Source organism: Chlorella variabilis, assembly GCF_000147415.1.
Source record: "Chlorella variabilis unplaced genomic scaffold CHLNCscaffold_5, whole genome shotgun sequence".
Taxonomy (NCBI): domain Eukaryota; kingdom Viridiplantae; phylum Chlorophyta; class Trebouxiophyceae; order Chlorellales; family Chlorellaceae; genus Chlorella; species Chlorella variabilis.
The window spans coordinates 1,433,553-1,447,269 of NW_005435083.1; the positions used below are offsets into that span (position 1 = coordinate 1,433,553).

Below are 13,717 nucleotides of genomic sequence, written 5' to 3' on the forward strand. Positions count from 1 at the left end.
GGGCACGCCCAGGAGGCAGGTGGCACACCAGGCGGGAGGCTCAGATCAGCCCCTGCTTCAAGCGCGGGCGCCCTTGGCAAGGTTCCAGCAGGTGCGCCCACGCGCCCAGCAAGCGCACGGGCCAGCGGACCAGCTGCACGTGCCTGGGCGTATGCCGTGGTGAACTCCCGCGTGACGCGCTCCACCAGCCAGGCATCCCGCCCCCTCAGGTGGCTGCTGGTCGTCTCATACACAGGCAGCTGCTCATCCTGGAACTGCAGACAAGGAGGGCGGGACAGGGCGGGGTGGGGTGGCAGAAGGAGGGGCCGGCGGGGCTGGCAAGCAGCGCGCTCGACGGCGGGGCGGGTCATAGGGAAGCAGGAGGCTTCACACACACACACACACCGCGCACACACACACACACACACACACACACACACACCTCGCTGCGCAGGATCAGGAAGCGGCGCACAGCTGCCAGGATGAGGCTGGCCTTGGCCACGCCAGCATTGCTGGGGTCCACGCCAGGCAGGTCACGCCAGCTGCGCGTGTGCAGGGGGAAGCGGGCCAGGTTGGTTGAGCGGGGATGGGTGTTGGCGGGCTGGCGGCAGGAGGAGGAAGGCAGAAAGAAGGTGCAGGGGGATCACTTCGATCCCAAGACCAGCCAGGCTTGCCTGAAGCCCTCTGGCAGCTGGTGCGGCGGGAAGTCGAGCTGCGGCACCAGGCTGGCCACAGAGGCGCGGCGGGGCCGCCCGCTGCGTTGCCGCCCGCTGCCGCCCTCCCCCTCGCTCTCAGTTGCCTCCTCATCCTCGTCCGCCATGCCGCCGCCGCTGCGCCGCCCCTCCTCAGCCTCCTCCTGCGGGAGGCAGAGGCAACAGCAGGGCGAGGGGTGGAGGAACGGGTGAAAGAAAGCAGGGCTAGAGCAGTACATCAAGCAGTGAAACCGCGTGGCAATGTTGATAAGGGCAGCAGAAAGCAGCATGGCAGCAGCAAGCAGCATGGCTGCCTCAGCAGCAGCAGCGGCACCTCTGAGCTGGCCTCTGATGGGTCGCCCTCGGCCACCCCGAACCGCCCCAGGACCTTGTTGCTGCAGGGCAGGGCAGGACGGGGGCAGGTGGGGCCAGGGGGGGAGGCAAACGGGACAACACCAGGACAAATGCGGGGCAAGCATGGAGGCCCGCAGGGAGCCAGGAAGCATGCATGCAGCGCAGGGCACAGGTGTCGCCAGCGCCGCCGCCGCAGCGCACCGCGTGCGGTCCCAGCACAGGCGCAGCCGCTGCCTGCCCTCTGTGTTGAGCCACTTGGCGTTCAGGGTGGGGCTCAGCGCCGCCAGCGCCGCGCCATGCCTGCACGCACAACGGGGCAGAAGCAGGGAAGCAGAGCTCACGTGCAGCACAGCACTGAAACAGAGGGCAGAAAAGGCAGACAATCAATAGAAAGCAAGCACGTCCAAACACAAGCGCGAGGGGCAACAAGGCGGAGCAGACTGCAGGCAGCCCGGCGTCGTGGCCGGCATGGCTGCTCCCCAGCCGCCGCCCACTCACACGTGGAGGATCTCCGCCACCGCCTGCGCCACCAGCTGCGCGTCGATGCCCTTCAGGTGGCTGCTGGTGGCCTCGTAGCGCGGCAGCTCTGCAGGGGGCGGCGCCACACCAGTTCTCAGCAACCACAAACAGCACAACATAAAACCGTCGCACGGGCGGCAGCAGCGGCATGCCGTGCCAGCAAGGCAGGGAGCGCAAGCCAAGCAGCTGGCTCACCCTCCTCGGGCACCTCCCGCCGCAGCACCAGGAAGCGGCGGCAGAAGGCCAGCGGCACCGACACGCGCGCCCCCTTCAGGCTGGACAGGTCCACAGCAGGCAGCACCGCGGCATCAAAGTCTGGAGGCACATGGTACACCGGTGGCGGCGCCTTTTTGGCCGAGCTGCCGCCGCCGCCGCCACGCCCGGCTGCTTTGCCCTTGGCCCTGGCTGAGGTGGCTGGAGGCTGGGAGCCCGAGGCAGCGGGTGTGCCTGCGGCCACAGGAGTGCCTGCCGCGGCCGCTGCGGCCAGCTGCTGGAGCTTGCTGCCGCCGGCTGGCGCCCGGCGCTGCTGCGCCTGGCTCTCCTGCTGCTGGGTGGCTGCCTCACCGCCGTGTCCTGCTGCAAAACCCTCTTGCTGCTGCTGCTGCTCACGAGAAGGAGCGGGCTCGGGGCCGCCAGCAGCAGCAGCCTTCCCGCCGCCACCCGGCTTACGAGCGCGCCGCCTCTTCGTCGGCGGCTCGTCTGCTGGCTCGGCGGCCTCTGGTGCAGCAGCAGCAGCTGCTTGCGCCGGCTCTTCTGCTTCTTCTTGCCAAGAGGCGCAGGCAGGCGCAGCCTGCTTCTCGCCGCCGTCAGCCTGCCGCTTTGTGCCGCCAGCCTCGCCGGGCGCAGCCGAAGCTGCCGCCACCAGCACCTGCCACTGCCCGTTTTGGAACAGCAGGCAGCGGCGAGTGTGCGCCCGCTCCACCACGTGACGCTCCCCGGCAACCTCCACCTCCACCTTGGCGCCGCCCTCCTGCACGCGCAGCCCAGAACAGGCCAGCCGGGAGGCACGCTCAGGCGCGGCAGCGGCCAAAGGGAGCGGCACGGGGAACCAGCAACACATCCTCGACCCTCCCCAGCAGTGTGCCCACGCAGCTCCAGCAGGAGAGGAGGCGCACCTGCAGCTCAACCACGCGGCACCCCTCCCACCACCCGCTGTCAATGAACGAATCGCACACATCGCCCGGCCGCCGCGACGCACCCACGCCGCTCTTCTGCAGGCCGGCAGGTGGGCAGGCGGGGCAGGCCGCGGGTTGCGAGGAAGCAGGCGAGATGATGCAAGATGCCGGCTAGCCTACCCCAGCCAACCCAGCCTGACCGCAGCGCAGCCAGGGCAGGCCGCAGCATGCTTGCCTTTGCCGGCGGGGCGGGCCGCAGCTCGTGGCCGGACGCCGTGGCGTGCACGGTGTGTTGAGCGCCGCCATCGGCCTCGGCAGGCGCCGCCGCCTGGTGCTGGCCGGGCACAGGGAACCACTCGCGCAGCTTGCCCGCCCCCTCCTCCTCCGACTCCTGCAGCTCGTCATACGCCACCAGCGCCCAGCCGCCAGACAGGGCCTGTATGGCGCCGGTGAACCAGCAGCCCTCCAGCCCCTCCTCCGCCGTCATCACCTGGCCCATCGCCAGGGGAGGGTGGCAGGGGGAGCAGGGTGTGGGGTGGGGCAGCGGTGGCAGCAGGCTGGACTGCCCCTGGGGCCCCGGCATGGAACTCTCGCCAACAGAGGCGATGTGAAGGTCCGCCAGTCTGCATGCCCCGCTCACCTCGACAGCCTGCCCCACCGCCACATTGAAGGCAGCCTCAGGCCGGTGCACAGAGACCCCTGCCCCGTCCTCCGCCTCAGCCTCCACGCCCTTGCGCTGCGCGGGCCGCTTGCTGCGCCCGCCGCCACGCAGGCGTAGGGTGCTGTCGCCGCCGTCGCCGCCGCCGCCGCCCTGCAGTTGCTGTGGGTCCAGATCCTGCCAGCCTGTCTGCCCCAGGTGCAGCAGCAGCTGCTCAGACAGGTCTGCCACCTGCTGCCACTCGGTCATGGGCCCCGAGGGTGGCCCATACACCAGCACCTGCGGCACGGCGGCAAAGCCCGTGGTGGCGAGGCGCACACCCGCTTAGCTGGGAGCCAGGGCTGGCGAATGCGAAGCCTGCCATCCAAATTGGCCTGCATCCTTGATCCAGGTAATGGCAGCCACCTGTTTTATATTACGCAGGCTGCAAGGGCGGCTGGCTGGTGGGAGACATGGGCGGCAGGGGGGGATCTGCTTCCCGCCGCCGCCGCCGGCGGCCACCGCCCCCCAGCCCTCGGCACCCTGGCAGCCCGGCACACACCTGGTGGTCATTTGTGACGGTGGCCAGCAGGCACCCCGCCGTCGCTGCGCAGCCGGCAGGCGACCAGGCCAGGCTGCGTGCCTGCAGGCTGAGCTGCAGCAGCGGGTATTGGCTGACCATGGCGCCCTGCCGCAGGTGGGCCAGCTCGTGGTGGGCGTCGGCGGTGGGGTCTGCGGGCATTCCTGGGGCCTGGAGCACCGACAGATCGCACTGGTTGCCCGCCGAGGCAAAGGCGCGGGGCCCCGACAGGTCGGCCGGGTTGAGCAGGACGACGGAGTGGGCGGCCGCCACCGCCACCACACCATCCTCGCTCCACTTGACGCAGTCTGGGGTCGCGGGCCGGTTGCTGAGCCCCTGCACGTCTGCCAGCGAAGTCATTGTGATCGCCGGAAGGTCGACAGACAAGCGTCCAAGGCGCACCGCAGTGCATGCCACAAAAGGCTGGGTAGCTCTGCTTCTTGCCGCAAATTCTGCAGTGCCTAGCTGGAGCCTGCTGTGCTGTGCTGGAGCGCTATCATCCTATCTGTTGGCCTTCGTGGCTAGAGCACCCCTCCCACGTCGTTTCGCTACCCCAGTAGCCTGCACATCTGTTTGGGCTCGGTCCGGGCCTGTTCTGCCGCGCATGGCTACCTCGATGTCGGCTGCACAGCTCAGGGCGTCCTTCCAGACGGTGAGCACGCGGATACAGCCTTCCCGGAAGTATTGCAACATGTTGGGCGCGGCAGGGGCGGGGATGCCGAGCGCGGGGTGTCGCACGTTCTCTCCGCACCGGACTGAGCCCAGCTGCCGGGCTCCTTGCCCCCCTGCCCTCCCTGCAGCTGGTGGTGAGCCACCAGGTCCAGCGCCACGGCGCCAACCGCAACTTTGGCAGCGGGCGGCGGCAGCGGCGCGGCGCCGCCGACCCGCGCCCCGCCTTTGCCCCCGCGCCGCCGCAGCCCGCGGGCGGCGCGGGCTGGCCCCTGGCCGCAGTGCGCGCCGACCAGGCGGCAGACACCACCGACAGCGCCACCATCCAGCTCATCTCAGACATCACCCGGGGCGTGGACGAGGCGCTGGGCGCGGCGCTGCAGCGCAATGCGGCGGCGGCGCTGGAAGGTCTGCTGTCTGGCGGCGCCAACGAGCTGAAGCAGAAGGTGCAGGCGTCGGTGCTGGACCTGCAGAGCGGCCTGCTGGAGCGCGAGACAGAGGTGGGCGGCGGCGGGAGGGCTGCAAGGCTGTGGTGACGCTGGGCGTTGCGGGCCGGGCGGGTGCCGAGCACGGGAGAGATGGCGCCCGGGATTCAGACAGGCCAGCCTCCTGCACCCACCCACGCCTCGCCGCGCTGCCCACGTCCTCCGCAGGTCCGCCTGCTGCTGCTGGCGGCGCTGTGCGGCGAGCACCTGCTGCTGCTGGGGCCCCCCGGTACCGCCAAGTCTGAGCTGTCCCGCCGCCTCAGGTGCCCAAGCGCTGGCCCTCCTCGCTGCCTAGGCCCATCATCCCTCCTGCCTCGCCGCCAGGACGCCCCGCCCCGCCAACCCAACTGGGCTTCCTGCCCGCCTGGACCTCTTTCGATCCCCCACTCTGCTCCCCTCCTTGCGCCCCCGCAGCAAGCTGACCGGCGGCAAGTACTTTGAGCGCCTGCTCACCCGCTTCTCGGTGCCCGAGGAGCTCTTCGGCCCGCTGTCCATGAAGGGTGAGGGGGATGGGTGCCGGCGCTCGCCCTGGGGCGCACGCCTGGGGTGCCGAGCCTGCGAGCCTGCTGCCCGCGGTGCTCAGCCACCCCGCCTCCTGGCCGCCGCCACCCCGGCATGGCTCGCTGGCCCCCACCTCCCGCCCTGTGCTCCCCTCCCCGCCCCACCCTCCTCCCCACCCCCTGCCCAGGCCTGGAGAACGACCTGTATGTGCGCCAGATCGAGGGCTACCTGCCCACAGCCGAGGTCGCCTTTGTGGACGAGATCTTCAAGGTGGGTGGCGCTGTGTGTGTGTGTGTGTGTGTGTGCGCTCGCGTGTGTGTGTGGATGCTGGCGGGCCGGGGCTGCGTCGGGTGCCTGCGGCTGCTGCGCGCTGCCGCCCCTGCCCTGCACAGCAGCCCTGCCAGCACCCGCCCCGCACAGCAGCCCGCCTGCGCCCCCCCGCCTGCCCCCCCCGCAGGCCAACTCCGCCATCCTCAACGCCCTGCTGACCCTGCTGAACGAGCGCCTGTTTGACAACGGCAGCGAGCGCATCGAAGTGCCCCTGCTGTGCCTGGTGAGCCAGGGCGGGGCGCCCGCAGGCATGCGGCAGCAGCGCCCCGCTGCTGAGCCCACCCCCCAGCCCCACCCACCCAGCTCGCCTCTCACCCACACGCTCACGCGCACGGACCCCGCACACACGCCCCTGCCTGCCTGCCCCCTCCCCACCCCACCAGGTGGGCGCCTCCAACGAGCTGCCCGAGAGCGAGGAGCTGGACGCCCTGTACGACCGCTTCCTCATCCGCCGCAACGTGGCCCAGGTGTCATCCGCGCAGCTGGCCACGCTGGCGCGCCTGGCGGCGGGCACGCTGGACGAGGGCGACCGCATGTCCACAGACGACCCGGGGAACGGCCAGGTGGTGGCGGGGCAGGTGGCGGAGCTGGGCATGGACGACTTTAGGTGGGCCTGGGGCTGGGGCTGGGGCTGGGGGTAGGGCTTTTATAGTGGTGGAGGTGTGTGGGGGCAGCGCCGCGGGAGCCCGGCTGGCCTCTGCAGGCTGGGCTGTGCGGGGGTTGGGCTGGCCGCTGAGCAGGCTGGGGCTGCTTGAGCTGAGGGCCGGTGCGGCGGTGCTTGGGATCAAGCCCCCCCTCGGCCCACCGCCTCCCGCCCCGCCTGCCCCTTGCCTGGCCCGCAGGTCCACCGCCGGCCAGGCGTACGGCAACGTGGATGTGCCAGAGGCGGTGATCGACCTGCTCACCAGCGTGCGCAACTACCTGCAGGTGAGCGGATGAAAGGGTGGGGGGGTGGCGGTGGCGCTGCCGCACATATATGAGTATGGAAGGGTGGGGGTCGGAGGCGCTTTGCAGCCGGCCAGTGCACAGCCGCCCCACACGCTACCGTATCACCTGTCCCCCCCCCTCCACATCCCCCGCGTGCAGGACAAGTGCGAGCCGCCCGTGTATGTGTCTGACCGCCGCTTCATGAAGGCAGTCAAGATGCTGCAGGCATGGCACGCGCCTGTTGCCTGCCTGCCTGCCTGCTGCCTGGCCTCCCCTGCCCTGCCCTGGCTTGCCCTTCCGCTTCTGCCTGCACGTGTGCTGGCCTCTTGGGCCGGGCCCGGCCCCACACCCTCCTCACCCCGCGCCCCGCCCGCCGCCCTGCCGCAGGTGGCCGCCTGGGCGGACGGGCGCAGCGCGGTGCACGAGTACGACTGCCTGCTGCTGGAGTTTGTGCTGGGGCAGCGCCCCGACGACGCGCACGTGAGCACCGCCCCTGCCGCCGCCGCTGCCCCGCTGCTGTTTGGATGCCTCTGGGATGCCTCCCCGGGGCCCTGCGCCTGGCGCCGCCGCTGCCCGCCCAGATTCAGATGATGCATGCAGGCGGCAGCCCCTCCTCTGCAGATCATTCCTCAACTGTGCTTTGCCTGCCCGCCTGCCTTGCCTACACCCCACGCAGAAGGTCAAGGCCTTCCTGCTGGAGACGATCGCCAGTGACCCCGGCCTGCAGCAGACGGAGCTCGTCTTCCTGGGCCTGTTTGGCCGCTCCTGCCGCGTGCTGGCGGAGGCGGGGAGCGGCGAGCTGGCCGACGCGCGCGCCGAGTGCGCGCAGCTGGTGGAGCTGCTGGAGCTGCGCCAGGGCAGCCTGACCGCCACCCTGGACGGCGGCTTCCCCGAGCTGCGCGACACGGTGTGGCAGAGCGAGGCGTCGGTGCAGGCGGCAGTGCAGGCGCTGACGCCGCAGATGACGGAGAACAAGAAGCGGGTGGGCGGGGGTGGGGGCCGCGGCGCTGCTCGCTCGCGGGCGCCTCTGCTTCTGGAAGCCTTCGCTGCGCAGCACTGCTGCCTCACCTGGTGTCCAGCCCCATCCCCACCCCCGCCACCCTGGCTGCGTGTGCGTGTGCGTGCGTGCAGGCGGAGGACCTGCTGCGGGAGGCCATGGTGCTGCAGGCGGCGCTGGAGCAGGCGGTGCCGGCGTCGGTGCTGGAGCGCCTGCTGCCCAAGCGATTCAAGCAGTACACCAAGGGCATCAGCGGGCGCGCATGAGCAGGCCCGCACACGCCAAGACCAGCGCCGTGCATGCTGCTCCGCTGCGGCGGCAGGCACCGAGCAGATACCTGCTCGCAACCCATCATGCGCCCATGTGGATAGATAAGCTGCCCGTGTGGGGCAAAAGCCCTTTTTACCGCACCCCTTTGACGCCCCAGCCCATTTCTTGCGGTTTGTGCCCCCCTCCCTCCCTCTTGACACCCGGTCAACAAACGCCTGAATTCTTCGACCTGCTTTGTACCCAATGCGCTCGCCCCCGCTGGCGCGCGCATCTGTTTTGTGATCTGCGCCCCCCTGGCGCTACGTGGCCAGCGCTCCGCGGCCGCAACCCGTCGTCAAGACGTCCCCTAGCATGCGTTTGAAGCATTTGTTCTACTGCTGTAACCCACCTCACTGATTCGCACTGTGCACGTGAGGGGCAAGCTGTGATGGTTCATCTGGTCTGGGTGCTGCTGGCCGGGGTCCTGTTGCCGCTGTGCACTTTACACAGGCAAGGATGGTAACCGATGTGAACCAGCTCACCGCCGCTGCTGGCTCCTGATGGCTTCTCGCAGCGTCTTGGGCCGCGCGGGGCCGCCGGCGCTACTGCTGCTGCCGCCGGCGCCAGCGCACCTCTGCGCCAAGCCTGGCCCCAGCAGCGTCACCACCCGTCTCCGGTCGGCGTCGAATTCCCAGGTGCAAGCCTGCGGTCAGTCGGGCAAGGAGGCACATGTTCCTCGGCCGTATAGTGGGAATGCAAGCACAGCCGCCTCTGTGGCAGAGCACTCTGGCCAGCCTGCATGCCGGCACATGCCTGGCGGCTCACCCGCTTGGGCACAACCACGAATCGGTTTTCAGGCGTGACCAGCTGCAGCGTGTTGGCTGTGTCCCGCACCACAATGCCCCGCAGACCCTGATACCGCGGTTCTGCAGGAAACGGGTTGGCAGGCACGCAGGAAAGCGGGGGCCTTTGGCATCAGGCTTTCCCGGCGGCATGACTGCCTGCTCCACCCTACCCCCTTCCCCAGCCCACTTCCACTGCATGCCATGCACATGCCCACCTAGCATGGCAGACACCCTGATGAGGCAGCCGTGCAGGTCTGCGCCGTACAGGCGCGCCTCCACATCCTGCACCCCCGGCGCCAGCAGCTCCTGCATGTACTGCTGCCAGCTGCGGTACAACGGCTGCACCGCCTCGTACCTGCACTTGCGCAGAGGGGGAGAGGGCAGCAGCCGAGAGGGCAGTTGGCTGGGCCATGCGAGCCATGCACCATGCCTGCTGAGGCACAGTGCAGCAGGTGGACACCTCAGGCCGGCTTCAAGGCAGCCAAAAAAAAACTTGTTCCCTTCCCCCAGCCAGCAGACCGCTGGCAGCAGCTGCTGCCACTCACGTCAGCCCCGTGGTCTGCAGCTGGTACAGGCCCAGCCGCCGCTGCTGCGCCTTGCTGGCCAGCTGCGCCGCCCAGCGGCTGGGCTGCTGCCGCCGCCGCCGCTGCTGCTTCTGGCCCGCCGGGTTGTCCAGCATGACTGTGCGGTCCTGCACCTTGAGCCCTATGGCTGCCCGCGCATCGAAGGCGCGCGGGTTGGTGGCCATGAGCGACACCAGCAGCTCTGACACAACCTGGGAGCCGGGCTGGGGCGGCGGCAGGTCCATCGCCCCCGCCGCCGGCCCCGTGGCAATGGCATCCTCCAGGCGATTGTACGGCGGCTCCCACGCCTGCTGCTGCTGCTGCTGCTGCTGCTGCAACGGCAGCGGGGGCTGCTCCCCGCCCGCGCTGCCGCCGCGGGCTCCACGCCCGCCGCCGCTGGAGCGCGCCTTGGGTGCCTTTGGCGCGCCGCTGCTCCCTGAAAGCGGCGGGGCTGTGCTGCCACGGGGATGTGCTGCACCACCGCCGCCTGGACCGACTGCACCCAGGTTTTGCTCCAGGGCGGCCAGCCTGCAAGGCACACGTGAGGCCTTGAGAAGGTGACGCTTAGGAACGGCGGCGCGGCGGGTGCTGGGCGGCAGTGAGGGACGTCCAGCCGCTCGCTCCCTGCGACTGTTGGCGCACCTTCTCTTCTTCGCAGACGAGATGCGGGGCCCTCCCGGGCTCACACCGCTGCCGGTCGAGTCCGCCATGTTGGCTGGTGACTCCTGAAAGAGAAAACACCCTGCACACGCGTGATGAGAAGAACTGCAGCTGGAAAAAGAACTACCTGTGTCCGCTGCGGCTGCCAGTGTCCTGCCGCGTGCGCTGGGCGGACGAGGAGCGGGTCCTCTCCAGCGAATTGGCCTCCAATTGCCAACCACAATAATAATCAATCGTTTACCAAAAGGATTACAGCATGATAAGCTAGTGTCAGTGTTGCTGTCGTCCAGTGAGCTGCCAGGCATGAGTAGCCGCGCCGCAGACGCTGCTTTTTCTGTGACAGTGGACACCCAGTGGCCTTGCCTCGCTCATCATCCGCCCAAAGCATAGCCCAGTGCCTGACCCTGAGGCTGGCAGCTTGCACAGATTGAAAGCACAGTCCAACACTGCCCTTGCTACCCCTCCCGTCTCGCTGACGCCATGGCGCAACGTGTGCACCGCAGGGGTCGGCAGGAGGTGCCGCGTGCCTGAAACCATTCCGCAAACTACCCGCAGCTAGCACCAGGATAGTGTTGCCGACGCCAGCACGGCTGCACACCCGACATCAAGGCAACCGGTTTGGCTCCTCACTCGCCCAGCCGTGTGGCGCCACCGCCACCGCTGCCCGCCACAGGCACCACTGCCTCTTGGGCACGGCAGGCGGGCGGGTTGACAACTTCGGCACAGCCACCCCATGCGCATGCAGTGGTGTATTCCCGTGCACGTTTCTCGCGCCTAATGTGATTGGACCTCATGACCCAGGGCCCCCCTTGCGACCTCCGCCGCAAAGCTCGCTGCGCTTTTGGATCATACTCGCTCATTTTCCTTGGCTGCCCACTCTGCGGGCAACCATCGGCAACATCACTTGGCACTGTGCGCTTGTCTTGCCGCAAGCGCACGGGAGATCGCGGGACCGGGGCTGATCGGTGACCACGCACTCCCCAGCTATTGCAGCCATCTGGCTGCCATCTATGAGCACCTGCGACAGTGCAGGTGAGGTCATGGGCCGCGCTGCAGGGCCTCCGGCAGCGGCCACCGCGCCCCCCACGCCGCCACCCATTTGCGCGGTCATGTCCACGACAGGGGGTCCTTTTCTGTGTGCCAGGCCCTCTAGCTGTCCTCTGCGCCCTCCCCCACACCCGCCTGAGCCTGCTGGCTGCATGGGCCCCCTCCCGCTGGCGCCCTCGAGGGGTCTTCACTTGCCGTTTGGCGCCCTGCCCCCAGTTCTTTCCCCAGCCGTTTCTGCACCCTGCCAACCCGCTAGCCACCTATCCACCCCCTCTCCTGCTGTGCCTTGATCAGCGGCTCTCGTTTGATGCCAAGTTCCAGCCTCTCACCAAGCGCATTGCACCCTCCGTTGCCGTGATCTGTGCGTCTTGCACCTGCCAAGTGCTCTGGCACCGCCTGCTTGGTTCCGGCGTGAGGCCCACGGCCCCGATTTGGATGAGATGGGCTGCCCCCAGCACCCCCACCCCTCCCCCTGCAGGGCCCCCCATCCTGACCTCCTCCCGCCTGGTGACTCTGTCCTGCAGGCACCCAGCCCTTCGATATGACAGAACTCGCCGGCCCGGGCGCGGCGCACCAGAGCTCGCCGTTTGACGACGAGGAGTTTGCCTTTGCCCACGGCGCCATCAACGGCGTCAAGTGCTGCACCAAGTGTGGTGCCACCAAGACGCCGCAGTGGCGGGAGGGGCCCTTTGGTGAGTGTGGCAGGACCAGCTGAGCGCCCTGCCCGCACAAGAGCGGGTGGTCACCTCGGTCGGCTCCCGCCCCGCCTGTGCGCGCCCGCCACGCTTCCGGCGCTCATCCTCCCACCGCCGCCCTGGCGCAGGCGCCAAGACGCTGTGCAACGCATGTGGCGTAAAGCGCACCCGCAAGCTGCGCGCGGAGCAGGAGGGCGCCAAGCGCCGCAGGCTGTCGGCCTCGCCCGCGCCGCCGCCGCAGGCCAAGCACGCGTTCGCGGCGCCCAAGTATGGGGCCAGCCGCGGCGCGCAGTACTCGCAAGGTGGGGCGGGCGGCGCCGGCCACGGCGTGCCGTTCCCGGCTGCACAGCACGCGCAGCTGGCGAGTGCCACGCAATGCCTTGATTGCCCTGCGCCCGGCGCCACATCTGAGCCTTTCTTCCCCTCCCGCTGCCCCTGCCTCTGCCCCATCCCGCCACAGACGCCCCCACCATGGACAGCTACGGCTCTCTGGAGCCCGACTCGGAGGCCTGGGGCCTGCCTGCCGCCCACGGCACGCGGCGCCCGCCCCGGCGCGCCGCCGAGGAGGCCGCCTTCAGGACGGCACGCTACGCACGCACAGGTGGGTGGCGCGCCGCCTGGCCTGGCCGGCCAGCCGCCGGGCTGCGCAGCCGGGGCTCGAGGGGCATGGAGCCCAGCTGTGCTCTGCCGGCGCCTCGGCGTGGCCTCACGCCGCCGGGCCTGTCTGCTTGCCCGCCTGCCTGCAGGCGAGTGGGCCGAGGCCCAGGCGCACTGCGAGGAGGCGCCGCGTGCCGCCACCCCCAGCTCCTCCTCCGACGGCTACTCCCAGCCCTCCTCCAGCTGCCCCGAGGAGGTATCGTGGCCGCCCGCCGCCGCCGGCGGCGCGCCCCGCGGCAGCGACTGCTACGCCGCCATCAACCTGATGACGATGAGCGCCACCCAGACGGCGGCGGCGCACGCGGCTGCCTCGTGTGGCGCCGCCCCCGCCGCGGCGGCGCACCCCTGCCCGGCGCCCGCCGCCTGCCCCGCCAGCCCCGCCTCTGCGGCCCTGCACTTTGACGCCGAGCAGTTCAACCACGATTCCCTGGTCGCTCTGGCGGCGCGCTACGGCGCCGGCGCCGGCGCCCCGCCCCACCACCGCGTCGCCCCCGTCACCCTGTCTGACCTCAGCCGCTGCCTGCCGCCAGCCAAGGTGCTGGAGCTGGTGCGGCTGAACCAGGAGCTGGAGGTGGCGGTGCACGAGGCGCACGCGGCCAGCGCGGCGGTGGCGGCGGTGGCGCAGGTGCTGGCCTGCAAGCAGGCGGCGGCGCTGCGGTCGCGCGACGTGGCGGGGGCCGCCACCAAGCGCCTGCGCCGCTTCATGGCGGAGCTGGACACGCAGGTGGGCGCTGGGGTGGGGTGGAGAGGGTGAGGGGGCAGAGCAGTGCAGGGCCACGCTGAGAGGCTGCGAAACCTGAGTAGTGTTTGTGGGGAGCGAGGATGAGCGGCATTAGCGCAGCAGGCAGGCTATGACGCCTCAGCTGCCGCCGACCGTTGCCCTGCTCCCGCCTCCTCCCGACCCCTCCCCGCAGTTTGGCATCCAGTCCAAGTTTGGCGCCGGGCGCCCGCCGCTGTCGCCCACCAAGCCCACCGGCGCCGCCGCGCTGGCCTCGCCAGCCAAGCCGTTGATGGCAGCGGCGCGCTCGCCCGCGGCCCCCGTGCTGGCGCCGCTCCTGCCTGCGGCGCCCGCCCTGCAGGCTCGCACGCTCTGAGCCGGCAGCCGCACAAGCGGCCTGCCACACATGTACCGACGGAGGGGCCGCCAACTGGCCCGCCCCCTTCATGCCACACCATTCAAGCTGCGGCTGCCGCCAGCGACGCGCATGCGCCCCTC

General features: G+C 70.1%; 3 protein-coding genes across 3 annotated transcripts; 2 read left to right on the forward strand and 1 right to left on the reverse strand.

The window, feature by feature from the left end:
• The first annotated feature begins 4,414 nt into the window (after positions 1-4,414).
• CHLNCDRAFT_57292 (hypothetical protein) lies at positions 4,415-8,372 on the forward strand. The gene is made up of 12 exons (XM_005849560.1): positions 4,415-4,528; positions 4,677-5,045; positions 5,199-5,293; positions 5,445-5,530; positions 5,719-5,801; positions 5,989-6,084; positions 6,245-6,468; positions 6,704-6,788; positions 6,948-7,013; positions 7,176-7,268; positions 7,465-7,770; positions 7,920-8,372. Exons 1-12 carry the CDS (start codon positions 4,481-4,483, stop codon positions 8,049-8,051), a joined length of 1,683 nt encoding a protein of 560 aa, XP_005849622.1. The 5' UTR covers positions 4,415-4,480; the 3' UTR covers positions 8,052-8,372.
• A 149-nt stretch (positions 8,373-8,521) lies between these two features.
• CHLNCDRAFT_57293 (hypothetical protein) lies at positions 8,522-10,176 on the reverse strand. Its single transcript, XM_005849818.1, has 5 exons — positions 10,085-10,176; positions 9,425-9,970; positions 9,095-9,234; positions 8,860-8,960; positions 8,522-8,737 (listed from the first exon to the last, which is right to left on the reverse strand). The coding sequence occupies exons 1-5, from the start codon at positions 10,150-10,152 to the stop codon at positions 8,573-8,575; spliced, it is 1,020 nt and encodes a 339-aa protein (XP_005849880.1). The 5' UTR covers positions 10,153-10,176; the 3' UTR covers positions 8,522-8,572.
• Positions 10,177-11,690: 1,514 nt separating this feature from the next.
• Positions 11,691-13,595, forward strand: CHLNCDRAFT_143118 (hypothetical protein; the record flags this gene model as incomplete). Its single annotated transcript, XM_005849561.1, has 5 exons — positions 11,691-11,841; positions 11,973-12,146; positions 12,305-12,445; positions 12,591-13,225; positions 13,416-13,595. The coding sequence occupies 5 exons, from the start codon at positions 11,691-11,693 to the stop codon at positions 13,593-13,595; spliced, it is 1,281 nt and encodes a 426-aa protein (XP_005849623.1).
• Between the last annotated feature and the right edge of the window lie 122 nt (positions 13,596-13,717).